We start from the raw sequence: 26,579 nt of genomic DNA on the forward strand, positions 1-26,579 counted from the left end.
TACCAGGCCGCCGGACACAGGAGCCCACCGCGTAGGCCCCGCCCCGAGACAGGCCCCGCCTCCACGAGGGCCCCAAGGTCCGCACAGGCCACGCCCCTCCCACAGGCCCCGCCCCACTCTGTTCAGACCTAAGCCCAGCTCAGGCCCCGCCCCCGAGGCTCCGCCCCCCCGCAAAGCCCCCGCCCCGGGCCTAGCTCCACCCCGCACGGGCCCCGCCCCAGGCCCGGCTCCACCCCGAGTCAGGCTCCGCCCCGCGCAGGCCCCGCCCTGGGCTCGGCTCCGAGGGGCGGGACTTGCCCTCAGCCTGAGTCGGCGGCGGCTGCGGGAACTTTCCCAGCGGATCTAATGGCTGCGCGCGGGCCACTGTGAGGCGCGGCGGCGAGCGACGGGCGCGGGGCCGCGGAGCAGCGAGCGAGCGAGCGAGCGCGAGGCCGGAGCCCCGGCCAGGCCCGGCTGACCAGCCGAGCCCGCGATGCGCCCCGGGGCCGCCCCCCGGCGCAGCTGACGCCCCGCGGCCCCGCGAAGACCCCGGCCGGCCGGTCCCGGAGGAAGCGGCCGCCGCCGCCGCCCAGCCCTGCGCCCGTGCCGCCCGGGCACCATGGCGGGGAAGGTGGCCGCTCCGGGCACCGCGGTGCTGCTGGTCACGGCCAACGTGGGCTCGCTCTTCGACGACGTAAGTGCCCCGCGCCGGCTGCAGGCCCCGACCCCGAGCCCGGGACCCCCGACCCTGACCCCGGGGTCCCAAACTCCAAGCCCTGGACCCTGGACCTTGAACCTCCAGACCTCAAGGCCTCAGACTCTGATCCTTGTACCCAGGACCCCAGACTCTTGTCCTGATTCCCAAGTCTGGGAGCCCAGACCCCTTGATCCCCAAGCCCGAGACCTGAAGACCTGGGCCCTGAACCCCGAACCCCATCCTCCAGCAGCTGACCCTTGACCCTGGGACCCTGCCTCTGAACTCCTGTTTCCAAATCCTGACCTGGAAACTCCAATATTAAAACCCTGTCAGATCCCCTGTTAACAGTCCTTGGAACCCAAACCCCAGAAACCGGGTCTGTGCGCACCAAACCCTGCCCCAGCCCTGATTTCCGAATCCTCAGAACCCTGGCCCTGGAATGCCCATCCCCAACCCTGGCCCTGAACCCCAGATCCATGGTCACTGGAATCACAAATCCTGACTGCAGAACCCTGGTTACAGAACCTGCCCTCAAACCTCTGTCTCTGGTCTCTGAGCCCTGGACCCCAGCCCTGAAACATAACCACAAACACTAACCCAGAAACTTCTGACACTGGGCTGTGGCCCCAGCCTCCTGTCCCTGTTCCCCAAACCCTGAATTCTAGCCCTAGAATCCCAGCCTTCAACTGTGGTCCTTGCCGCTAAAGCCAATCTAGCCTGACTCTGAACCCTGAATTTCAAGCTCAGGCCCCAGCTTATGGCCCTGAACCCCTGTCCTCGACCCCTGAACCTGGAACCCTGGTTCCAGAGTCAGGCCCCAAACCCAATTCTGAACCCTGCCCCTAACTCTGGTTCCTGGATCCCATCCTTGGCCCCTTTCTCCAAAATGCTCCTGCCCCTGAATCCTGAATCCTGAATCCTGATCTTTAAGCCTGGGCCTTGAGCCTGCTTCCCAAACCCTAACCCTTGACTCCCACCCCTGGTCCCTGTCCTCTGAGCCTAGGCCCTCCTCTCTGGCTGTCAGCCCCAGCTCCTGTATGCCTGGGTGCCGGCCTCACTGTCCGTCGGTCCCTGCAAGGCCAGAGGATAGGGTGCCCTCATTTAACCCTGCCACTTAGTGTCTCTTTAGTTCTTAAATAAGGGAAGTCTGTTGAAAGCCCTGTAGGACTTTATATTTTTTATTTATTGAAGAAAAAGAGGCTGAGAAGCTCTTTAGGGGCAGAAAGGGGATGCTGATTGTCTATGGCCTTTACCTTCTAGGGCTCCTCCCACCCAAGCCTCAGTCCCACCCAGGATCCTGGGGCACCCCCGTCTCTGGAGAGACCAGGGAGCTGAGGCTCAGGGCGCACTGGGAGCTCCCCAGAGGCAGGCCATGCTGACCTAGTTCGGCGTTTCAGCCACGGTGCCACCCTGCTGTTGGTACTCGTGCTGCCAACCCAAATAAAGCAGAGTGCGGCTCCAAGTGGCCCAGATGGAGTCCGTGGAGCCACGGATGCTCCCTCCCTCCCTCCCTAGGTGAACAGTGGGGCGCCACACCAGCTTTATGACGGATGTGTGCCACTGATGCACGCGTGGTTTCCATTTCAGGAGGAGGTCTTGTGTCTTTGCTGGCAGCAAGCATGGGTGAAGTGTTTGATGAAGCTCAGTTCATGCACAGGCTAGGTTTGGTTTTTATTAACAAAAGGTGCTGTTTTTCTGTTTTTCTTATTTTAACTTCCAGGTGCCCATGTATTATACTGACTTGCTGGGGACGGACTGCTTTCCCTCACACTTTGTTATGGACAACTTCATCTAGGTTTATGTTTGATCATTTTCTGCAAAAGTGCCTGGCATGGGTGTGTGTCTGTATGTTTGGCATTCTATTCTAGGCTTTCCAGTAACATGTCACTGTAGCATGGTTTGTTCAGATGATTCAGATCCGTTAGCTGCGGCTTCAAAGCCTCAGAAATGTCAGGAGCATTAAGCATGGTGGGGCATTTTAGTCTCAATGGGAAAAGAGTTTTTCTGTGCAGACATTCTTTCCAGTAATCTTTGATTCTGAGTTCTAGCATTTTTGTTGTGTTTCAGTTGTATACACATATTTATCTCTGTTGATATTAAATTGGGTAACTTAATTCACTTTTGTTTAGCAACATAGTTTCTCTGAATTTTCATTTTTCTTAAAGGCTATGTGGAATTTTGCATTATGTTTATGTTTAGAAGGAACATTTGTTTTGGTCAACAGCACATAGGCTAATTCTGAAAGGTGTGTTGTGATTTCAGGGCTGAGTGGAAATGTATCTGTCTGTGTCCGAAGATTTCTTAATGTGTGCAGGTCAGTCCCTGGGGGCCAGACCCAGCCTCCTTCAGTGGAAACCAGCCAGGCACTCATATTCCCAGGCCCCCTTCCTTGGTTGAGCTTTGGGGTGTGGTACTTGTGGGCCAGAAACCTGGCTGGTGGAAGGGAATTCATGAGTGAAGGAGGTTTTGGTTGCTTGGTTTGTCCTGGATTTCAGGGGACCTGCTTTGTGATGCTGTTTGCCTTTGTGCAGCCCATCCCGTGCTGACGAACACACCCTTCAGGCAGTGCTCAGGCTGTGAAGGAATCTTTCTTGCCCAGTCTTATCGTGTTGGAAGCCAGGCTCACCTGTGACTAGAGCTGGAGCTGGTCACGGTTCCGAGGAGGAAGGTGTTTGAATCTGAAGCAGATGTCCCAGCCTGTGACGGACTCTGTTTTCCTTTTGTGCACAAGTGACAGGTGGTTTGCTTTTGCTTTTGCAGTTTTGAAAGTCTCCCCTCATAAGGCCCCTCCTCCCCCGCCCTTTTTTTTTTTAAGACAGGGTCTCATTCTGTCACCCAGGCTAGAGTGCTGTAGTGGTGCAGTCATAACTCACTGCAGCCTCGACCTCCCTGACTCAGGTGAACCTCAGCGTCCTGAGTAGCTGGGACTACAGGTGTGTGCCACCATGCCTAATTTTTGTAGAGACCAGGTTTTGCCTTGTTGTCCAGGCTGGTCTCGAACTCCTGGGCCCAAGCAATCTGCCTGCCTTGGCTTCCCAAAGTGCTGGGATTACAGGTGTGAGCCACTGTCCCTGGTACAGAGGTAACCCCTCTTAAAACTTAATGTGTGCATAAACTTCAGCTGTGGTGTGTAGCATCCTGGGATCCACACAGAGTCTTGCTTGCTCGGCAGCTCCTGTTTGCTTGTCGTTACTCCATCTTTGTGGCCCCCGAGTGGCTGTGCTGTGGGCTGCGGGGCTGTCCCCACTGGGGTTCCTTCTGACGCTCAGCAGACAGTGTTGCGGTAAATGCCTTACAGTGTACTGGTCCCCAAGCCCTTATCCCTCACGTTCCTAGAAATTATGGAGGATCCGAAAGAGTTCTTGTTTATGTTGGTTATAACTACCAGTGTTTCCCATATTGGGAGCTGAGACTGCATGAGAATACGTAGCTCGCTGCGCTAGCTGGCAGAGTGATGACATCATCCCACAGCACAGGCACCCCCTCAGGTGTTGGCCATTCTTCCCTAGGAGACAAGGAGAATGGAAAGAGGAGTCATTTTGTAGTATTATGGAAATAGTTTTGACCTAGTCAACCTGTGAAAAGGCCTCCTCAGCCCAGTCCTCCCTCCCCAAACTGTCATGGGCACCCTTGTCTCTGGCCAGGTGGCTGGGGTGCCTGGGACTTTCCCAGGCTTATTATATGGACTGCCAGACCGCCCTCAGTGAGCCCTGCAGCTGGTCTTTAATTCCTGAATTGGACTTCTGCCGTCACTACTCGTTTGCTTGGAAAGAAGTGACCGGGGCCCATATTTAATTGTTTTGCTTTGATGTGGCTGGTTTTTTGACAAGTGAGGTTTCTGGCTTTTGGTTTCTTCCATTTTTATGAGAAGGGATTGAGGAGGTGAGATTCTTGCCAGCTGTGGCGTCATGACCGCGTCCCACCCTTGCGTGGTCAGGCTGCTGCTTGATTCTGAGAGCACAGCCCACTGGCGGGTATCTGCCTGGCGGCCCTTCCTGCTCCTTGCTCACAGCTAAGTCAGTTCTGAGCTGGTTTGCCTTTTTGCTTAGTCAGCTCCTGGGCAGCCCTGTCCCTCTGCCCAGACCCGGGGTTGCAGAACGGCTGTGAGAGTGGGCTCGGCAAGTGCTTGCTGGCAGGGACCTGAGGGCCTTGCAGTCAGCAGGTGTTGATTTGCCCTGGAAGAGTGTGGAGGTGGTGGAGCTGCTGTGGGTGTGGAGTCGGTGATGGTCAGCAGTGCAGGCATCTCCCTCTGGTAGCATCAGCATTGCCCTCTTTGCCATGTGGTTCCTGGCAACATCAAAGGTACTGCCCTCTCTCCCACCTTGAAAACTCTGAACTCCATGTTCCCTCCAGCCACTGCAGGACATCTTGACTCTCTTCCATGGCAGCCCTCGAGTGGGGTGGGGGGGGTCTCCCCTCCGTGTCCTTCTCCAGGCCTCCGCCCCAGCACTCCTGCACAGCAGGGCCCAGGGCTGGGTGCGGGTGGTGCCCAGCTGGCGGTGACTGGCCTGAACTTTTGCCCCCTCCGTGGATCCTCCTTTTTCTTCAGGGACGTTTCAGTTGGTAATGACTATGCTGGGACAGAATGCACACACCATGTCCCTCACCCATTTCTTTTTCCTTTTCTTTTTAGTTTTGAGACAAGGACTCATTCTGTTGCCCAGGCTGGAGTGCGGTGGCTCGCTGCAGCCTTGAACTCCTGGGCTGAAGTGATCTGAAGCCATCCTCTCACCTCAGCCTTCCAAGTAGCTGGGACCACAGGTGCACGCTACCACACCCAGCTGATTTTTTTATTTTTATTTTTTGTAGAGATGGGGTCTTGCTGTGTTGCCCAGACTGGGCTCAAATTCCTGGGCTCAAGCCATGCTCTCACCTCTGCCTCTGGGAGCGTTGGAATCACAGGTGTGAGCTGTCACACCCAGCCCTTTCACCCATATGAGGTGTACAGTTCACTGGTTTTCAGTATATCCACAGGGTGTGCGACTGTCACCACAGGCAATTTTAGAACATTTTTATTACCTCAAAAAGAAGCTGTATTAGCACCCAAGCCCCATGTCCCCCAGTTCCCCCACCCCCTGCAGTCAGTTTTCATCTCTGTGGATTTGCCTGTCCCGTGCGTTTCATGTACATGGAATCAGACACTGCCCTTTGATCTGGCTGCTTTCACTGAGCATATGTTAAAAGTGTCCATGTTGCAGCATGCATCAGTCCTTCATTGCTTGCTTGCCTGCCTGCCTGCCTGCCCGCCCGCCCACTGTCCCTCCCTCCCTCCTTCCCTTCCTTCCCTTCCTTCCCTTCCTTCCCTTCCTTCCCTTCCTTCCCTTCCTTCCCTTCCTTCCCTTCCTTCCTTCCTTCCTTCCTTCCGTCTGTCTTTCTTATTATAGAGACAGGGTCTTGCTCTGTCACCCAGACTGGAATACAGTCGTGTGATCACAGCTCACTGTAGCCTTGACCTCCTGGCTTCAAGTGATCCCCCTGCCTTAGCCTCGTGAATAACGGGGACTACAGGCTTGCACCACTATGCCCAGCTAATTTTTTTTTTACTTTTTGAGGAGATGGGGTCTCACTGTGCTGCCTAGGCTGGTCTCAAAGTCCTAGCCTCAAGTGATCCCCTGGCCTTGGCCTCCCAAAGTGCTGGGCTTACAGGTATGAGACACAGTGCCGAGTCTCTTTATTCATGTTTATGGCTGAATACTATTCCATTGTGTGGATACACCGGGTTTTGTTTCTGTGCTCATCAGCTGTGGATGTCTGGCCCATTCCTACCTTCCGGTTCTGGTGAGCAGTGGATGTCTGGCCTGTTCCCACCTTTCGGTTCTGGTGAAGAGTGCTGCTGTGCGCGTCTGTGCAGACATCCCTAGGCGAACATGCGTTCTCAGTGCTGTTGGGTGTGTATAGTCGCGGCATTGCTGGGTGATGTGGTGAGTTTGTATTTAACCCTTGAGGGCCTGCTGGGCAGTCCACGGTGGCTGCACCATGTCACATCCCTACTAGCAGGGTCCCAGGGTTCAGGTTTCCGTACCTCTCGGTGTTGGCGCCCCTGGGCTCAGGCTGGCCACCCTTCTCCCTTCCTGGAACCTCATCTAGACGCACGGCCGTAAGTGCCACCTCTGTGTGGGTGCCCACTCCCAGGGAGAAGCGCACAGTCAGGATGCCAGCCTGTAGTAGGTGGGGCCCTGCTGTGCTGCTCCAGCCGGAGCAGAGTGCCAGCTCTCAAGGAGGTTGGGGCGTCCTCATTTCGGAGGCAGCTGTCTTCCTCCCTGTGTGCTGGGCACAGAGGATGGGGGCGGCCTTTGGTTCAGCGTCTTCTGCAGGTGCCCTCCCTTCCCCTGTGCAGCCGTGGGCGTGGCTGGAGGTGTCTCAGCAGCCTTTTTTTTTTTTTTTGCATTGCTGTCTCTGACTCAAGATCTCAGTGCACTTTCCCTGGGAGAATTATGACCTGTTTGCCAGAGCTTATAAGGGGCAGGATCATCTGTCTCCAGGCAGGGAGGGTTAAATCCGACTGTGGTTCCGGCCCTGGCCGCAGGGTACACGAGCTACTTCTGCCACCTCAGGAAACCACGTCTTGAACACTTGCTCACCTTACACAGCATCATTTCGGGTCTGTCCTTGATTTTTAGACTTTTGGAATAAACCTGGCAGTTCTCTGTTTCCCAGCTCTGTGTGCCCCTCTCCCTCCGGCCCTGGCATTTGGGATGCAGCAGGCCGTGCTCTTTGGATTGTTACGGATTCAGCCTTTGAGAACAGCCGTGTTCTCTCTGCTCACAAACTTTCATCCCCCGTTTACTTCCTGTTTTTATCAGTCTCTAGAGTTGCTGAGGAGAGAGTTTAGACACTCGAGTTGGGGGTGGGGGTGGGACTTCTTTGGTTTGAAATATTAACGATTCCTCATGTTTTGAAGTAAGCACCCAGATCGACCTGTCGGGCAGTGTTGTGAGAATGTCTGCACGTAGGCGTGGTCACGTCCGTCCCTGTCGCCCGCACTGCTCCCAGAAGCCCTGCTCTGGCCAGCGCCACTGAGGAGTGCCTGTCCGTGTGGAGGTGTTGGGCAGGTGGAGCACTGCGAGGGCCCCGCGCAGCTCCTGGACGGCTGTGCTTGGTGGGGCCTGATTCTCAGGGAAGAGGCCGGTACTGGGGTGTTTCCGTGGGTGGGGGCCTGATTCTCAGGGAAGAGGCCGGTACTGGGGTGTGTCTGTGGACTTGTTGGGTCTGATGCAGAAGTTACAGAAATCCAGACCCGGGCCTGCCCCAGCGTGAAGCATCACATGTAGAGCCCCTCTGTCCGGGGCTGGAGTGGCATTTGGAAGGAAGGCTTTGCCCAGATTGGGGTGGCTGAGAGGGCTGCTTGGGGCAGGAGAGGGCAGGTCTCTCTGAGCTGTGGGGCTCACAGAGGGACAGCCTCCAGGGAGGTGGCCTCCATCCGGGAATGGGGTCCAGGCGGAGGAGGGTGGGCATCTCTCCACATGCCACTCTGTGCCCCACTGCCCCTGCCAGGGTGTCCCCGCTGTTTCCTGGGCGGGTCCTTCTGACGTGAGCGCACTCCGGTGAAATACTTGTGGGCGCCCTAGGGGAAGAGCGGGCGAAACAGGCAGGCTGTCCCCATGCAGACCTGAAAGTGGCTGTCGAGTTCCGCCTTCCTTTGCTCAGGGCCATTAATTGGGACACTTGGGAATCTCAGAGCCCGGTGGGAACCAGGAACTGGGCTCAGAGGCTCTGGAGCCCCAAGTCCCGCCCTGCCAGGTCTGGCTGGTGCTGCTGTGGGCTCAGATCTGGCCTTTTCCGAGCTCCTCCTGCTCTGTGGAGCTCTGAGCGCTGGCTCTAGGCCCGGCTTTTGGGAAGGCCGACTGCCTCAGTCATGGCTGCTGCCTCCGCTCGGACTGAGGTGACGAGAGTGTGGATGGTGCCTGCGCTGTGTCCACTCTTTAGGCTCTAACGTTAAAAGTGTGTTTGGAGACGTGGAAATGGCTCTGGGGGAGTGTCCACCAGGTCCTGCCTGTGTACAGGGCCGGCAGCACTGTTGTGTTGGGGTAAGTGGCGGAGGCATCTGGGGACGTCCTGGAGCCTGCAGCCCTCAGCGTGTCATGCCACGTGCTCACGTGACGAGGACACTCCCGAGGATGTGGAAGCCACCAGTCGCCCTGGGTGGGCTGGGGCTGGGCACCACTTCTGGGGCGGGTCTGGGGTGATGGCGCTCCCAGCCTGCAGGAGTCTTATTGTTGGTGCAGAAGTGATTTCCCAGCGGTGTGCCCTGAGTGTCGGGAAGGCACTCTGCTGCCACTCCAGGCTCAGAAGATGCCGCTTCTGGTTTTTCCCTGTCGTGAGAGCAGCTCCACCTCCAGGAGCATGGCCTCCGGATCAGCCTGTTACTTGAACGCTGACCCACTGGTGGGTCTCAGTGACCTTAAGCCGGTTGTCTTCTTGGTCCTTCTCTCCAACAGGAGTTTGAGACTCCTTTTTAGGGGTTGCTGGGGATCAGCTGGTTGCTGTGTCGGGAGTGTGCTGCCCCTTCTGTGTCTTGGAAGGTGGGCGAGGGCTTAGCAGGGCTGCCTCGGCTGGCTTTACCCGGCCCCTTCCTCCAGCCCCTTCCCCACCTCTTTCCCACGCTGAATTGTCCCAGGTGTCTGTGTGTGGGGTCTCCTGGCTCTGCGGATCTGTGTAGCCTGCATGGAACTGCCCCTCTTCCTGGGTGCACTGCAGACCCTGGGCCCTCTGGGCTCTGGCCTGTCCCCTTGTCCCCACGTGACTGCCCAGCTACTGTTCTTCCTGGCCTTTCCCTCATGTTTCTGCCTGGGCCTGCCTGGCTGGTCTTGCCTGGCCCTGCCTTTGTTCCTGTGGGCACCAGGACTGCACTCTGGCAGGGGCAGACTCTGTTTCCTGCTCAGCAGAGCCCAGGCCTGGCCCTGGTTAGCAGGCTGTGTCATCTGCCGCAGACAGCCTTCCTTTCTGTGTCCTCCCCTCTCGGGGTCCTGCATGACTGGTCCTCATTCCAGGAACCAGAGGAGATTAAAGAACCAGAGACTTAACTTTGGCCCAAGTCCCTGTGGAGAGGAAATCCCGCCTTCAGTGCCAGGTGGGAGGCCACAGTCCGGGTCCATGTGGATGCGGGGCAGGCCCCTCCCCTCCTTGCACGTGTGGCGTTGGGCTGTGTTCCACCTGTCAGCGTGTCCGTGCCCAGGGAGTAGGAATCCCACCTTGCATGGTGGCTCAGGATGGCCAGGGAGGGTGTGGCTGTCACATGGTTTCTGGACCGTCAGCCTTCGGGCCGGGTGAGGCATTACTGCCATCAGGTGTCCCTAGAGGGGCTCTCTCCATCCTCTTCCTGACGTTGGGTGCTCTCGCGGCCTCTGGGTAACAGCCTGGCCTTTGCTTCTGTCCATGGCGTGTGGTCCAGGCTGAGCAGTGCACTCGGCTGCCTGGGTGGTGTGAGGTTCTGCGAGCCCAGGCCCAGCTGCCTGTGGTGAATATGACTGGGAGGGAGCACCCGTCTCTGGCCACCTGCCTGGCATCTGGGATTCCCGGGAGGCCGGGCACCTCATCCTCGCCGTTGCCCTGGGCTGACCTCCCATCTCCTTCTCCACCCAAGTGCCCGTGGCCTGAACAGGATTTGGTTTTTCACACCTTCATGCCTCAGCTTGAGGGGCTCATTTTTCAAGCGGTTCCTCCTGGACGCCTCGCCTGGGCAGTCAGGATTTTTCTCCTCCTTCAAGGGACAGCCCACGCCCCCCAGCCCTGTGAAGTGTTCTTGGTGACCCACCGAGTTAGTCCCAAGCTCCCTGCCCGTCATACTGTGTTTTACCGTGACTATGGCGTCACCCGCAGGTGTGCTGGCCTTTGGGCAGCAGCGTCTGGGGCAGGGACCATGGTGTCTTTTTTTTTTTGAGATGGAGTCTCCCTCTGTTGCCCAGGCTAGAGTGCAATGGCGTGATCTCGGCTCACCGCAACCTCCGCCTCCTGGGTTCAAGCAATTCTCCTGCCTCAGCCCCCTGAGTAGCTGGGATTACAGGCGCGCACCACCACGCCCGGCTAATTTTTTTGTGTGTTTTCAGTAGAGACGGGGTTTCACCATATCGACCAGGCTGGTCTCGAACTCCTGACCTTGTGATCCGCTTGCCTTGGCCTCCCCTTCGGGTTCTGCTCAAATGGGTGTGGGGGTGGGGTGGGGCCAATGCAGCTGGAAGGGAGTTGGAGGATCTGTGGATCCGGTAGTCCCTGGACTGTGGTGGTGTTTGCAGCCACAGATGCCATGCTCAGGAGGTCAGTGGGGCCAGGGGAGGGGGTGTTGAAATCACCAAAGGCCAGGCCAGGCCTCTGCTGCCTGTTGCCAGTGGCCCTGGAGTCAGCTCTGCTCCTGCCTCGCACCAGGTGAAGAGGGCAAGGCCTGGGGGGTTCCGAGATCTGGTTGGCTTTTGTGTTTGTGCATTTAACAGTGTTATTTACCTGGGATTTGAATAGCATGCAGTTCACCCAGTGGGAGTGTGTGGTTCACTGACTTTGAGAAAATATTTGCGGTGTGTAACCATCACCGCAGCTCAGTTTTGAGACACTTCCCTCCTCAGTCCCTGCTCCTGGCCCTGGGCCACAATTGCTCTCTGTCCCGCCAGTTGGCCTGCACCGAGGGTTCATATCCTATTGTGGTTCACATCCTATCGTGAACCATAGGATGTGTTGTTTTCATACATCTGACTTCTTTGACTTAGCATAACGCAGTATTTCAAGATTTGTATTGACATGCTTTGCATGTCAACAGTTTACCTGGCTTTTTTTTTTTTGAGATAGGATCTCACTTTCACTTAGGCTGGAGTGCAGTGGTGCAGTCACCACTCGCTGAAGCCTCAAACCCCTGGACTCAAGCATTCTTCCTGCTTCAGCCTCCTGAGTAGCTGGGGCCACAGGCACAGCCACCACGCCAGGCTTTTACAATTTTTTTGTAGGGATGGGATCTCACTCTGTTGCCCAGGCTGGTCTCGAATTCCTGGCCCCAAGTGATCCTCCCACCTTGGCCTCCCAAAGCACTGGGATGACAGGTGTGAGCCACTGCATCTGGGCTCATCTGCCCTGTTTCATGGCTGAGCAGCGTCCCCTGTGTGGAGGCATACCTCGTTTCTCCAGTTGCCCATGGATGGACATTGGGGCTATTGTGGCTGGTGTGCTGTTTACGAATATACACGTGCCTGTGTGGACGAGGGTGTCACTGCTCTAGGGCTGGCTGAGCGGTCACTCTGTGGCTGTCTTTCCAGGAGCTGCTCAATTCTTCCCATAGTTGCTGCCCCATTCATGCTCCATCAAGTGGTGTGGAAGGACTCTAGCTGTTCTGCATCATGCCAGCACTTGGTGGCATTTGTCTTTTTAATTATGGCTGTGTGGTGGCATCTTGCGGGTTAACTCTCATTTCTGGTCCTGCTTCCAAATAATAATTCCCCACAAGGATGGTTATCTTGCCGCATTAGTAATGGCTTTGACAGCTGGATGACGGTGTTGGCGGGCTACCCTCTGCCCACCCCTCCAGGAGGGCCTGTGGGATGTGAGGCCCCTGCTAAGAGGCTCCCGTTTGCCTGGCAGGTGGCAGGTGTGATGAGCATGGTGAGTGCAGGTGAAGCAGGAGCAGACAGGTGCGTGTCCTGGAGCTCTGCAACTGCAGGACGGGAGCCGGGCTTCCATGGGGCTCTGTGACACGGGTCAAGGCCTCTCAGCCCAGCCTGGGCTCCTGCAGCCCCACCCTCTGCGCCTGGTCTGTATGGTGGGGATGGTGTGTCTCTGTTATAGGACTGATGTGATGACCCGGTACTATGCCTTTGAGTACGGAGTCAGTCTCGAGTTACTAACCAGGCATTAGGGGATGAAGTCAGCCTCGAGTTACTAAGCAAGCATTAGGGGATGGGGTCAGCCTGGAGTTACTAACCAGGCAGTAGAAGATGGGGTCAATCTTGAGTTACTAATATTTATGGGGGAGAGCAGAGAGAGCTTAGGAGACCACATTGCCACTGTTTAGGGTCAGAGTGGTCCCGCAGGTTAACTCACTTCTCCAGCCTCTCAGGGATGTGGTGAGGCTGCTCCGGGTGACTGTCTCAGGCCGCTGGCCTGTAGTCCCTGTCCTCTCCAGCGACCACTCTCTCCTGGATGTCAGTGGTCTTTGGGAGTCCAGATGTGGGTCTCAGCAGCAACTCTGTTGGTTCTGCAGCTAGTGCCACCTGTGAACCTGTGACACTGCTGTTATTCCAAGGTGAACCTCACCACACCGGGAGCAGCGCCCGTGAGGAGGGAGGCGACACCCTCAGGCTGAGCATTTCCATGAACCTGCCGCAGTGTCCCTTGATGTGCTGAGAGGGCCTGGCTGTGAGCCACACGGTACGAACCTCCTGAATGCAAGTGGCCAAGCCAGCATCCTGGTCTGGGCACGCAGGCCGCAGGACGTCCACTGTAGGACAGCTGGGGGTGGGGGCATCTGGCTATTTCAATATTAAAACAAACAGAAACACTAATTTGGTCCCACTGGACCTCATGGAAGATGGTGGAGGTCTGAGGGGCCGTGGTCGCTGACCTCGCCTCCTGTTGTCTTAGATCCTTGGCACTACAGGGGCGGTTCTACCAGACCTAGCTGTTGTCTCTTTGGCCACCAACTGGCCCCTACGGCGTTTGGCCTTCAGGGTGGTCACTGGGTGTGCGGCTCTCTAGGGCGGACCTGGCCATCCTCGGGTGACAGTGGGCCATGTGGGGGGGACTCTGCAGGCCACCTGGAAGGGGGTCCGCCTGGAAGGGGCTGCACTGTGGTCCATTTGGGCCAGTGGCTTCAGTAGCCACACGCTGCTTGGCGCAGGTTCCTGCCTGAGCCCACTGAGCAGATGAGGGGCCAAGGCCCAGAGCACGAGCCTGCTGGGCAGCTGCAGAGCCTTAGCCCTGAGCACCCTCCCTTGCTTACCTTTCAGGCTGCTGAGCGGCTGTCAGTTGCCACCTGCTGGCACTGTGAAATGTTAGACGCAGAGTTGAGTGGGGGAGCCCCTTCCTGTGGCCCCTGGCACTCTGACCACATGGATGAGCCTGCAAGTGTGAAGCTGAGAACTGGATTACCTGCTTGTTGCTTTGTTTCTTCCAAAGAGTGGTTTAGTTAGGGGACAGACCAAACCACCCTCACCTGCCTGCAGCGTCCCTCCAGGTGGTCGGGGACACCAGGCTTCTAGCTCAGCAAGTGTTTGCCACACGTCTGAGTGCCAAGTGGACCCACCACTGTGGGTCATGTGGGGTCATTTGGTGGGACTCTCAGAGGAGCTGGTTCTCTTGAGAACGACATCCGTCCAAGTAGCACACAGACTTGTGGGGACATATGGCTTGCTTTAATTTTCTCCATCACCGTTACGGTTTTTCAGAGCTGTTGCAACTTCCTGTTTGCTGTAACGGCTGCGCCTCCCTCACTGCTGCAGTGGGCAGTGTGTGCATCATACTCAGGTGGAAGATGGAGGCCTGGGCCCAGGCTGGAGGGACGTGGGGTGGGAATGGACCTGAGCAGCTAGGGAACAGAGGCAGGACCCAGGGGGACAGAGGCAGGACTGACCAAGACCGTCAGAAGAGCCAGAAGGGGTCTTCTCTGAATAGTTGGCCACACAATTAAACTGGGTGCTGCCTGGGAAGTCCCTGGGGTTCAGAGCTCTGCCTGCCTTGCGGCCCAGCCTGGTGGTACCAGCCTGGTGGTCCCCCCACATGGCCCAGCCTGGTGGTGCCCCCCACATGGGCTCCAGGTGTCCTCTGATTCTGCTGTGCTGAGTCTGCGGGTGGAGGGGCAGGCCCAAGGACCAGGAGAGTTTCTGTGTGAGGCTGCATCCTCCTGCATCCTTGTCTCCCATTCATTCGGGAGTGTTTATGGGGCGCTGCCTCAGAGCCTTGGTGAAGTCGGAGTGGGATAGGGAGGGAGGACTGGTGGGTGCCTGCTCAGTGCCTTGGTGGCATATTGAGTAGGATAGGGAGGGAGGACTGGTGGGTGCCTGCTCAGAGCCTTGGTGGCATATTGAGTAGGATAGGAAGGGAGGATTGGTGAGCGCCTGCTCAGAGCCTTGGTGGAATATGGAGTGGGATAGGGAGGGAGGATTGGTGGGTGCCTGCTCAGTGCCTTGGTGGCATATTGAGTAGGATAGGGAGGGAGGACTGGTGGGTGCCTGCTCAGAGCCTTGGTGGCATATTGAGTAGGATAGGAAGGGAGGATTGGTGAGCGCCTGCTCAGAGCCTTGGTGGAATATGGAGTGGGATAGGGAGGGAGGATTGGTGGGTGCCTGCTCAGTGCCTTGGTGGCATATTGAGTAGGATAGGGAGGGAGGACTGGTGGGTGCCTGCTCAGTGCCTTGGTGGCATATTGAGTAGGATAGGAAGGGAGGATTGGTGAGCGCCTGCTCAGAGCCTTGGTGGAATATGGAGTGGGATAGGGAGGGAGGATTGGTGGGTGCCTGCTCAGAGACTTGGTGGCATATTGAGTAGGACAGGGAGGGAGGATTGGTGGGCGCATCCTCAGAGCCTTGGTTAAATATTTATTCAGATAGGAAGTATTTGGAATATCTGTTGTCACTTTCAGGGCCTCACTAGCCTGTTGTGCTCACAGGGCACAAGGCTAGTGTCCTGTGCTGCCTGGCTCCGTGGCTGTGGTCACCAGCTACCCTGGCCTCTGAGCTCCAGCAGGAGATGAGGGATTTGTCCAGTGACTGGAGGGTGGCTTAGGGCACGCAGAGTCCACAGCGCAGGTGGACACCACAGATGGGCTCCTGGGCAAGTGGCGGGGCTGGGTTCTGAGGGCTTGAGGATCAGAGCCAACTGGAGAATAAGGAAGGGGCAGCTGTTCAGGTTACTGAGAGGCGGGAAATGGGAGCTGAGCCTGCCTGGGAAGCTGTCTGGTCGGCATGGTTGGTGTGGGTGGCATGGGCGTTGTGGGTGGCATGGTTGGCGTTGATATTGGTAGCGTGGGTGTGTGGGTGGCATGTTGGTGTGGGTGGTGTGGTTGGTGTGGCTAGTGTGGGTAGCATGGGCAGTGTGGGTGGTGTGGCTGCCGTGGGTGACATAGGTGGTATGGCTGGCGTGGTCAGTGTGGGTGGCACAGATGGCATGGTGGGGTGGGTGGTGTGCGTGGCAAGCAGCAGGACCAGGTGCTGCAGGCTGGGTGGTGATGTGTGATGGTGCTCAGGCCCCTGTTTCTTCACTGTGCTGGGGAAGGGGGCTCCTGATCCCTCTCTGTGACCAGTGAGAAGATGTCATAGGAGAGGCTGTTGTCCCCTGGGTACGGTTACCCCATTTTACAGGCGCTGGCCCAGTGGGGCTGCCGGGGCCTATCTGTTTTTGTTGAACTTCTGATAAGTCACCAGGCCGGAAGGGGAAGAAGGGGGACTTGGGCCGGGCTGTGGCCATGCTGGGAGGATGAGGAGCGTGAAGTGACTCAGGGGACCCGGCGCCATTGGTGTGTGCCCACAAAGTGCACAGGGTGACCCGGAGCCTCTGGACAGTGGGGCTGTCCTGGCTCGCCTCCTGAGAGCCGTGGGTCACAAACTCAAATGTGCACACCTGGGGCTTCTGTCATATGAGGGAGAGAGTTTGAGTGTATCCCAGCGTCACGGAGAACACTGGTCTATGAACTTTGAGAACCTTGACAATTTCAGTTTAGTTTTCGTGTAGAGTGACCCAGATGGGCACAACACTGACACACCTTGTCACACTCGGCCCAGACAGGCACAACACTGACACACCTTGTCACACTCGGCCCAGACGGGCACAACACTGACACACCTTGTCACACTCGGCCCAGACGGGCACAACACTGACACACCTTGTCACACTCGGCCCAGACGGGCACAACACTGACACACCTTGTCACACTCGGCCCAGACGGGCACAACACTGACACACCTTGTCACACTCGGCCCAGACGGGCACAACACTGACACACCTTGTCACACTCGGCAGCGTGTTTTGTTGCCCGCAGCACGTGTGGCCTGCATAGACAGACCAGAGGGTGACTTCAGCGTTTTATGGCAGCGGCTGCATTAGGAATCCGCATCACAGATGAAAAACATGCATTTCACCTTTTTCTAATAGGATGAACAGCCCCTCGCCTGCTGGAATTCCTCTTGGCTCGGCGCCTGGTGCTTTTCATGGAGAAAGTTCAATTCCACACTTGGGTGGAACCTCAGTTGGGGTCTGCTGTGTCCTGGTGTCTTGGGGGGCTGCCCAGCCCCTGAAGTGCAGGAGCTGCCTTCCCCCAGGTGTCTGTCCCAGCCTGCGGGCTCCCTTCCTTGTGCAGATGCCGAGCCCGGCCCCCGTGCTGAAGTTGCCAGACGCATAGGTCCTCCTTGACAGCACGCTCCGGGGACTGTCACTGTGTCCTCCTGTGGCTTTGTCCTGCAGGCATGTGAGGTCTTGCTGCATTTTAACTGCTGTGAGATTTGCCCACCGAATGAACACACCAGAATGCACCCACAGACCCACAGTGGACACTGAGGCTGTTCCTGTTTGGCTGTCACATGGGCTGATGTGGCGAGCCCTCTCCGTGCACCTGCTCGGGGACCAGGGCCAGGATCTCTGGGCACCTGTTGGGGCTGGTGGAAGCTGCTCTCCAGTGTGCCAAGTTTCTGTACACACACGCACAACACACACTTGCACACCACAGGCACACACATGCATGTACAAGCATGCACCACACAGGTGCATATGTGCACACCAGACACATGCACAACATAATGCACATACATGCACAGCACATAGGCACACACGTGTGCATCACACACATGCTCATCACACACTCCCACCAGGCTGGCGGAGAGGACCTGATATTCCACGTCCTTGACAACTTTTGGTGTGGTCAGGCTTTAAAATGTGACCTATTAGATGTGTAAAATGGCATCTCTTCTAATTTAATTTGCGTTTCCTTGGTTACTTATATTATCATTTTTGGGATTTTTTTTGGTTTTCTGTGATTTTGATTTTAGAACTTCGGAGCCCTTGCAGATCTTGTATTTAGGTTGCTGATAAGTTATTTGATGAGGCAGTGACTGTAGGGTTTGTGGAACAGACACATCTGTCATTGCGCTTCCTGATGCTGAGTGACTTAGGGTTGTGACTTCTCAGAACGGTGTTTACTGATGGGTGTAGAGAGGTCACTTTGTATGGCACTCTTGGCTGAAAGTTTTCTTCGTGAGTCTCATTGTACGCACATGTTGTGGCCTTTGTGTGTGTTTCTTTTGTACACTGACACCGTTTGGAAGGTCTGAGTGGAGATTTGGTCAGTTCCGCGTAAAGGCTGACGGGCCCGGCTTTCTGGGGAGAAGGTTTCCCCTCGAAGAGGGGTATCCTTTGGTGTCTGTTGCCGCCGCGACTGACTGTCTCACATGAGGGATGGAGTCCAGGCTCAGGCACCCTCGCCCGGGGCCGCTGTGACTCCCGTGGAGGCTGGAGTGTGTTCTGGTTAGGCCATGGGTCACAGTGCTCAGTGCCGGGCAGATGCGGGCTCCTGGAGCAGTGCCCTCCTGCAGCCAGCGGGCGCCTGGCCTGTGCCATACCCGCGCAGCGTCACCGTGTGGCGGAGGAGCCCCTGTGCAGAGTCACGAGGGGGTTTCCCCAACTGCTTAATGCCAACAGGAGACCTGCACAGAAATCAGAAGAAAATGGCCGCTCTGAGTCGCTGGTTCGGCTACTCACTTTGTGTGGGGCTGAGTCAATTTTTTCTTCTTGCCTCTTTTCTGAGTTGATGTCGATGCCTGCAGGTGGAGAGGGTCATTGAGTACTGGTTTGAACCTGGGGCTTGTGGAATTGATGTCTGTCAGACTCGATGTAACCACAGGTTGTGAGGTCGCTTTGGGGGGTCAGACCATATTTGGGTTAAAAGGGGCCCGAGTGTCTCGGGCTGCCGGGAGGTGAGGCCTCCTGAGGGCGGGGAGGGCCATAGCCTAACGTGTGCATCTTACCCAGGGTCCCTGTTCAGAGTGTGGCGGCCACGGCTTGTGGCGGGAGTGATGCCAGGCTGGGCAGAGCCAGGTGAGGCCCTGTGCTCCCTCAGTCCATCCCGTCCCGCCTCCTGCCGTGAGAATTCTAGTCCCTGTCATCCCAGTGGACCTGGGACCTGGACTGTGGTCATTTTCACTGTTGAAAGTGAGAAGATTCTCACCCATGAAAAATTAAATTGCTGTAGAACCTAAATGTGGCCACCATGGCTTCTTAACTGATAGTAAAAGCCGCCTGGCTGTCTGGGTGGAGGCTCCACAGGGCAGGCCAGAGTACCTGGAGGTGTCAGCAGGGAAGGGGCGCTCTGTGTCCTGATAGCCTTCCTGCCAGCTGCACATGTGACGGGGTGTGCCAAGGGCCACGCAGAGCCACGACTTCCCTGAGCTGCTCCAGGTGTCCCCGGCCCACGCGCTGAGCATGTGTGGACACGCTCGCTGGCGCCCGTGGCTCTCCTGAGAGGGTGCTCACTCCGGGGCTCATCATGGCTAATCCCACATGATCCTCGTCTGATGTCCAGTCTCCCTCCTCAGGCCCTGACAGCTGCATGACGTGTTGGTATTTCTGCCTCCTGAAGCCACGTCCACACGGCTCCTGTGCAGTAGAGACTGGAGTCTCCATCAGGCTCCCTCTGGGGGGGTGGTGCATATGCATGGGGTCCACTTGTCCCTCACGTCCAGTCTCCTGTGGCTGGAAGAGCTCCAGGTGTGGAGAGAGGCTGGCTGCAGCTGCCGACGAGGAGCGCTGTGGGAGGAGCCCTTCCTCCTCCTCCCTGGAGCCGGGGGACGCTCCAGTAGGGAGGCTGTGGCCGTAGCAGCATTGGGCTCAGTGCTAGCCTGGCCTCGCTGCCATCCCATGCGGTTGACCAGCTTCTTGACATCCTTTGCCTAAACTCCTTGGGTCAGCGTGGGACCAGGATATTCCACGTGGCTTTTGGAGCTGGTAGTCGCCCTGCAGTGGTGATTCCCAGGTGGACCCCCAGGCACCTACCAGTGCCGCCCTTCGCACCTGCTGTGCACTGCAGCCTCTGGGGCTACGGTGTGTGGCTCTGCGAGCTGCTGTTCCCTCCACACCCCCGAGGGAAGCCCTCTGCCCACGATGCTCACCCTGGCCGAGCCCAGCCAGCTGGAGCCGCCCTCCCAGACCCATCGACCTCCTCGAGATGGTCCAGCCCCGTCCTCCAGCCCACGCCCTCTCTGTCCCTGCCTCCCACCCAACCAGCTGCCTGAGGGCCCCTGAGCTTGCCCGGCTGGCCACTCACTGCCTCACGGTCCTTGATCACACACAGAAGTGGTACTGTGCTCGCCTCCAGAGGAAGCCTGCCCGCCGTGTGGGGCCATCAGTGGCTTCGGAGCAGCGATTCCCTCGGCCCTGCTGGCTGAAGCGCACATGTGGTAAAGCTGTCCCATCAGTGAGGGGTTAGTCCTGTCATTTGGGGAAGCCTGTGTTGACTGCGTTGATTGTTGTTGATATTACCTTTAAATTAGGACAAAATTCAGGCACCATAAAACCTGCACAGTTCAGTGTTTTATCATATTCACAAGATTGTGTGACCATCATCACTGATTTCAGAATGTTTTTATCACCTCAGAAAGAAACCCAGTACCCATTTGACGACACCCTCACTTTCCCCCTTCCCCCAACCATGAAGCCACTTCTGTCTCTGTGGGTTGACCTGTTCTGGATATTTCATGCAAATAGAGTCAAACAGTGTGTGGTCTTCGCATCGGACTTCACGCACTCAGCACATGTGTTCCAGGGACTCTGTTTACTCAGCACGTGTGTTCCAGGGACTCCGTTTACTCGGCACGTGTGTTCCAGGGACTCCGTTTACTCGGCACGTGTGTTCCAGGGACTCCGTTTACTCGGCACGTGTGTTCCAGGGACTCCGTTTACTCGGCACGTGTGTTCCAGGGACTCCGTTTACTCGGCACGTGTGTTCCAGGGACTCCGTTTACTTGGCACGTGTGTTCCAGGGACTCTGTTTACTCAGCATATGTGTTCTGGGCTCGCCTGTGCTTCTTTCTCATGACTGAATGCTGTTTATTGTGCGAAGATCACATTTCGTGTATCCATTCATCAGTTGATGGACATGAGTGTCCATGTGCAAGTTGCTGTATGAACATGTGTCTTCAGCTCTCTCGGGTGTAGACCTGCTTGTGGGGTTGCTGGGTCACGTGATAATTCTGACTTTTTGAGGAACTGCCAGACTCTTTCCACAGCAGCTGCAGCATTTTTCATTCTTGTGAGCAGTGTCTGAGGGCTGCAGACTTTCAACATCACAAAACAGTACTCGTGATTGTCCATCTCTTTTACTGTAACCGTCCTGGTGGGTGTGCAGTGGTATCTCCTGGTGGCTTTGAATTGCATTTCCCTGATGAGTAATCATGTTGAGTGTCTTTCATGTGCTTACTGGGTATTTGTAGATCTGCTTTGAAGCAACGCTTATTCAAATCCATGGCACATTTTAATTTTTTTTTTTTTAAGAGGCAGGTTCTCGCTCTGTTGCCTAGGCCGGAGTGCAGTGGTGCGATGATCGCTCACTGCAGCCTCCTCTTGGGCTCAGAGTATCCTCCCACCTCCCAAGCAGCAGCATCTCATGTAGCTGGGACTACAGGTGTGTGTCAGCATGCCTGACAAATTTTTAAAATTTTTAGTTTGTAAAGACAGGGTGTTGCTATGTTGTAGTCTGGTATCAAACTATAGGCCTCCAGCAGTCCTCCTGCCTTGGCCTCCCAAAGTGCTGGGATTACAGGTGTGAACCACCATGCCCAGGCTTTTAAAATTTTTTTTATTTTTTATTTAATTGTTGAGTTGTAAGGGTTCTGTATATGTTCTGGATGCTAGACCCTTATTAAATACGTAATTTACGAATGTTTTATCTTGTTCTGTGCATTGTCTTCACTCTTTTGATAGTGTCCTTCGAAGCACTTTTTTTTTTTTTTTTGAGACAAGGTCTTGCCCTGTTGCCCAGGCTGGAGTTCAGTGGTGTGATTGTGGTTCATTGCAACCTCGACCTCCTGGGCTCTCCTGGGCTCCAGTGATCCTCCCACCCCAGCCTCTGGAATAGCAGGGATTGCAGACTTGCATCACCACACCTGGCTAGTTTTTTAAAGTTTTGTGCTTCAGCTATCATAACCAGAAACCATTTCCTAATCAAGGTCACAAAAATTTACCATTATTTTTTCTTTTTAGACTTTTATAGTTTTAGCTCTTGCATGTAGGTCTTTGAAATACTTTGAGTTAATTTTTGTATCTGGTGTGAGGTAGGGGTCTTCATTCTTTTGCATGTCCATATCTGGTTGTCTCAGTACCATTTTTGAAAAGACTGTTCTTCCTCATTTAATTGTCTTGGCATCCTTGTTGGAAGTTAATTGACCATGAATATATAGATTTATTTTTGGACTCTTGATTCTGTTTCATTTTCTATGTGTCTGTCCTTATGCCAGTGCCACAGACCTGATCAATGTAGCGTTGAGGTGGGTTTTGAAATCAGAAAGTGAGAGTTCCAACTTTGTTGTCTTTTATTCAAGATTGTTTTGGCTGTTCTGGTTTCCTTCCATTTCTGTTTTAATTTTAGGATTAGTTTGTCAGTTTCCACATGCATACACACAACCCTGCTGGAATTTACACACACACCACTGTGCTGGAATTTACATACACACAACCCTGCTGGAATTTACACACACACCACTGTGCTGGAATTTACATACACACAACCCTGCTGGAATTTACACACACACCACTGTGCTGGAATTTACATACACACAACCCTGCTGGAATTTTGGGGGTTGTGTTGCATCTGTAGATACAGTTCTTACTTAATAGGGGTTGGTCCTGGGGAGGAGAGCAGATGGCTTGGCCCTGTCCTCAGGGGCATATGATGTGGCTGGGAGATCCCGGCAAGATGATTTTAAAGCCTCCCTCGTGGGTTTGTCAGCTTCACGGTTCTAGTTATGATGGGCAAACTCACGTCTGCAGTTTAAGCAGGAAAGGAAGTTTAAAAACAAAAAACATTAGGTGGTGCCCAGGAAGGGCTGAAGAGCCAGGCGTGGCGGCCTCCTGTGAAGAGGGTACATTCACCCACACTGTGCACCTTGAGGCCCACCTGCGGCCTCTGGGGCTTGGCGTCGCTGCTGCGCCGCCCTCACCCAGATGGGTACCAGGCATGACCTCTGCACATCACAGACGTCCAGGGCTTGATGCGGCTGGGCCAGGCCTGGCGCCCAGGGAACCTGGGAGGCACCTTCTACGTGGCCTGCTCGCCACCTCTGGCCTGTCTGCTGCCTGTCTGTGGCCCTTCTGGAAGTGGGCACAGACCTGGCAGTGTTGGGAGGTGGGAGGACATGTAGGTGAACCCGGGCCTTAGAGTGGCTCCCCCCGTGAGGCGTGTAGGGTTCCTGTGAGGAATGTGCACCCAGCAGCTTGTGGGGTCACAGCGAGACACAGACTCCGCTCCCTGCACACCCATCACACCTCTCCATGACAGGCCGAGACCGCGTTCTGGATGGGGCTGCCGCCTCCGGCTCCCAGCACGTGAAACGTGGTGCGTGTTGCACACATGATGTGAGTGTGGCCACAGTGAACTGGAGCTGGTTTTCTTGAGGTGGAGAAAGCCCCGCTGGCTTTTCTTTCCCTCAGAGCCCGCGGCACTGTGAGGAGCAGCGTGCTTCCACGGCTCATCTCGGGGGTGATTTAAAGCCATCCCACACCCAGGACAAACCCTTTGCTCTGCAGGCCTGTGGGGATGGACGGCAGCTGCAGAGGCCCCTCCAGAGGGACAGAGCCTTGAGCCTGGAGCTCTGTGAAGTTGTAGGCTCAGGGAGGTGGTGCCCTCCTTCCCTTGCTCCGGTGTCTCAGGTCCTGTCTGCTCCCTGGTGCCCCTTTCCCCATGTGCTCCTCCCTGGCCATGCCAGCTGCTCTGCAGAGGGCTTCAGGGAGGGCTGCGGGGAGGAGGTACCCTCATGAGCCAGAGCTGGCAGAAGGTGAGGAGGTGCCATGCCCCTGCCCAGGCAGAGGGACTGCGAGGTGCTGGAGGAGACCAGATGGGGAGGGGCTGGGCGAGACTGACATTCTGTTCTGATTCCAGGCTGTGGAACTGGGCCCCGGAGCAGCCACACCTGGCGGCTGTGAGTTGGCCACAGGGTCCTACCGAGTACCAGTCCTCGCACACCCTCACAGTCCCTGGGGGCTGGCCCTGGCCTTGCTGAGGGTCTTGGCCAATCTGTTAGGGAAGTGGGGTCTTGAGGGCCGAGCTCTGCTCTGGGGTGTGGATAGCGCAGTGTCTGCCGGGTGCTGCGGGAGCGTTTTCTGTGATGATATGGGTCCTGCAAGTGTGAGCACCAGCTGTGATTAAGTCAAGGACAGTGGACAGCAGTGCCTTCGTCTGCACGAGTTCACAGAAACCACACTGCTTTATGTCTTACGAGGTGAACATAGAATGTACACAGGATAGGAAAAGCAGCAGAAAGTAGCAGGTGCATTTGGGAAGATCATCATTACTGCCTGTTATACTGAATAACCTCAAAATTGAAAGGATTCCTTTCTCAGGACTGCTGTTGAAAAACAAAGTGTGAATGGGTGTCCTACAGAAAAGTTAAAGGAAAGAGAGAAAGGAAAGGAAGGTACACCGTAAGTTCACCCCGATACACAGATTGGTTTTGTTGGTTTTCCTTGCGCTTGCTGGTGAGACAGCCCCTGGGGGATTTGGTAACTCGCCTTCTCACTGCTTTAGCGGTTTGCCCCCTGTAGTGGGGGCCAGTTGCCAGGGAGGCGTATTCACTTCCATGGTGGCTCATGTCTACTCTGGGCCCCGAGCCCTGGCGGCAGAGTCAGGGCAGAGCGGGAGCAAAGTCGTCCTGGTTCATACCTGAACCGGGGGGCCCGGCCAAGGCTGTAGTCTGCAAACTCACCAAGCCATTTCTGCGTCTTTTAGCCACAGGGGATGGGCATGAGGATGCCCTCGTCAGTTAGGATGGTTTCAGCTGCCGGTTCAGGAGCCTGCTGCCCTGCAGTGTTGCCTCTGGATGGATCAGCTGCTGCTGCTGCTCCCCTGGGCTTCTCATGTCACGACTTTTTGTCCTACTCGTCGCTGTTGTTGTCTTGGCTTGTTTGGGGAAACGTGGCCTGCGCGTTGTGAGCGCGGCCCCCGCTGTCAGTGGGGAGACCATGATTGGTCCCTGGGGTGACACATGATCCTGGGGAGGGAGGCGACGGTCCCAGGGGATCTCTTACAGATTTTGTGGAGGAATTGGACTTTTCCCTCCACCCCGATTCAGGGACTGTGCTTCTTGAAGTGTTGCAAGCACATCTCTGGTGGGCTCGGAGGCCCTGACCTGCTCAATAGGTGAGTTTTTCAGGGTAGTCAGTGTCTCCCAGAGCCCCTGGCTGCCTCCCTGGGCTATGCGGCCCCTCCTCCTCCTCATAGTCACCAGCCCAGGGCTCAGTTCACTGTGAGTCGGTGGCCGTGAAAATAGCACTGGCGATGGAGTGTCGTTTCCAGCCATTCAGTGTTGTTGGAGTAGAAGTTTATGTAACAAGAGTGTATTTTAACTGGATGAAAATTTGTGATTAAAAATAAACAGACTGCCAAATGGCAGTGAGTACAGGGCAGACGGGAGTGTACAGTGTGACTTTCGGGTGCCCAGGCCCTGCCAGAGCCTGCTGGGCCCAGCTCTTATTTGGAGCTCCTGGTGGCGGACGGGCTGTTGGATGAGGTCTGGGAGTTCTGGTCGGTAGGACGGTATCACCTGGGGCTCCTTATTCCGCAGCACGTGTCTGCCGCGTGCCACTGTCCACCTGGGCCTGTGCTGGCCGTGACAATTCCACCCATGGGCTCTGGCCTGTGCTTGGGGAGGCCACTTGGGCCACCTGGTATGAGCCGCCGCCACCCCGCTCCCCATGGCAGCAGAACCAACACCAGCAAGACGTTCACAGCACTGCTCTACAACGTTTGTGCTGAATTGAGAGTTTGGAATGTCCCTGCATGTTTTATAGGGCGAGATGGTACATATCTAAAGATTTATTTTAATTCTTTAAAAATCTTTGTTTTGTTTTTTTTGTTTTCAAGTCAAGGTCTCAGCTCTGTTGTCCAGGCTGGTGTGCATGGCATGGTCACGGCTCACTGCAGCCTTGACCTTCTGGGCGCAAGTGATCCTCCTGCCTCAGTCTCCCTGAGTGCTGGGATTGCAGGCAGGCACCACCACACCTAGCCGGTTTTAAGTCTGACCCTATACAACTCAAGGAATAAGCCAAAGGCTTCTCTGAAGCACATTCATCCAGTCACCTTTAACCCCACAGTGTGTGGCAGCGCACTCCCGATGTGCATGGTTTGTAAGGTATTTGGAGTTTATGGGCCTGTCTGAACATAACCTTCCCAGATAGCTTTGGATTTGTGTGTTTAGACAGTGAACAGATCCAGGCTGAGGCATTACATTTGGCCCAGATGTCTAAAATAGGCAAGACAAAAGCCTTCCTGTGTGTGTGTATATATGTATGTGTGCATTGTGTGTGTGTATATATGTATGTGTGTTTATCTGTGTATGCATGTGCATTTGTGCATATATGTCACTGTGTGCATGTGTGTATGTGTGCATGTATGTATATGTGTATGTGTGCATGTGTGTGTATGTGGGTCTGTGTGGGTGTGTTTGTGTGTGTGCATGTGTATGTGAATATGTGCTTGAGTTTGTGTGTGTGTGTGTGTGTGCCGTTGTGTGTGGGTCTCTATGCATGTGTGTATGTGAATGTGTGTGTGTGTGCTGTTGTGTGTGGGTTTGTGTGTGTGTATGTGAATGTGTGTGAGTGTATGTGGGGGTCTCTGTGCGTGTATGTGTGCATGTGTATATGTGAATGTGTGTGTGTGTTTGTGTGTGCCATTTCCTCCTAGTTTTGAGTCTCTTTGAATTGGAGGCTTGTGCGTGGAGATACCTTCAGGGGAGTC

General features: G+C 55.6%; 1 protein-coding gene across 2 annotated transcripts in view; it reads left to right on the forward strand.

Annotated features, from left to right (window-relative positions):
* Positions 1 to 290: 290 nt before the first annotated feature.
* The window catches only part of INPP5A (inositol polyphosphate-5-phosphatase A), a 243,125-nt gene continuing 216,836 nt past the window's right edge, over positions 291 to 26,579 (forward strand). Inside the window, exon 1 of one of the 2 annotated variants that reach the window (XM_073019478.1) lies at positions 291 to 673. In XM_073019478.1, the coding sequence (XP_072875579.1) occupies positions 599 to 673 (75 nt within the window). In that variant the 5' untranslated portion in view covers positions 291 to 598. The remainder of the gene's footprint in view (positions 674 to 26,579) is intronic. The other variant, XM_073019481.1, reaches the window with a different exon arrangement.

This window comes from Chlorocebus sabaeus, chromosome 9 (assembly GCF_047675955.1).
Source record: "Chlorocebus sabaeus isolate Y175 chromosome 9, mChlSab1.0.hap1, whole genome shotgun sequence".
NCBI lineage: Eukaryota > Metazoa > Chordata > Mammalia > Primates > Cercopithecidae > Chlorocebus > Chlorocebus sabaeus.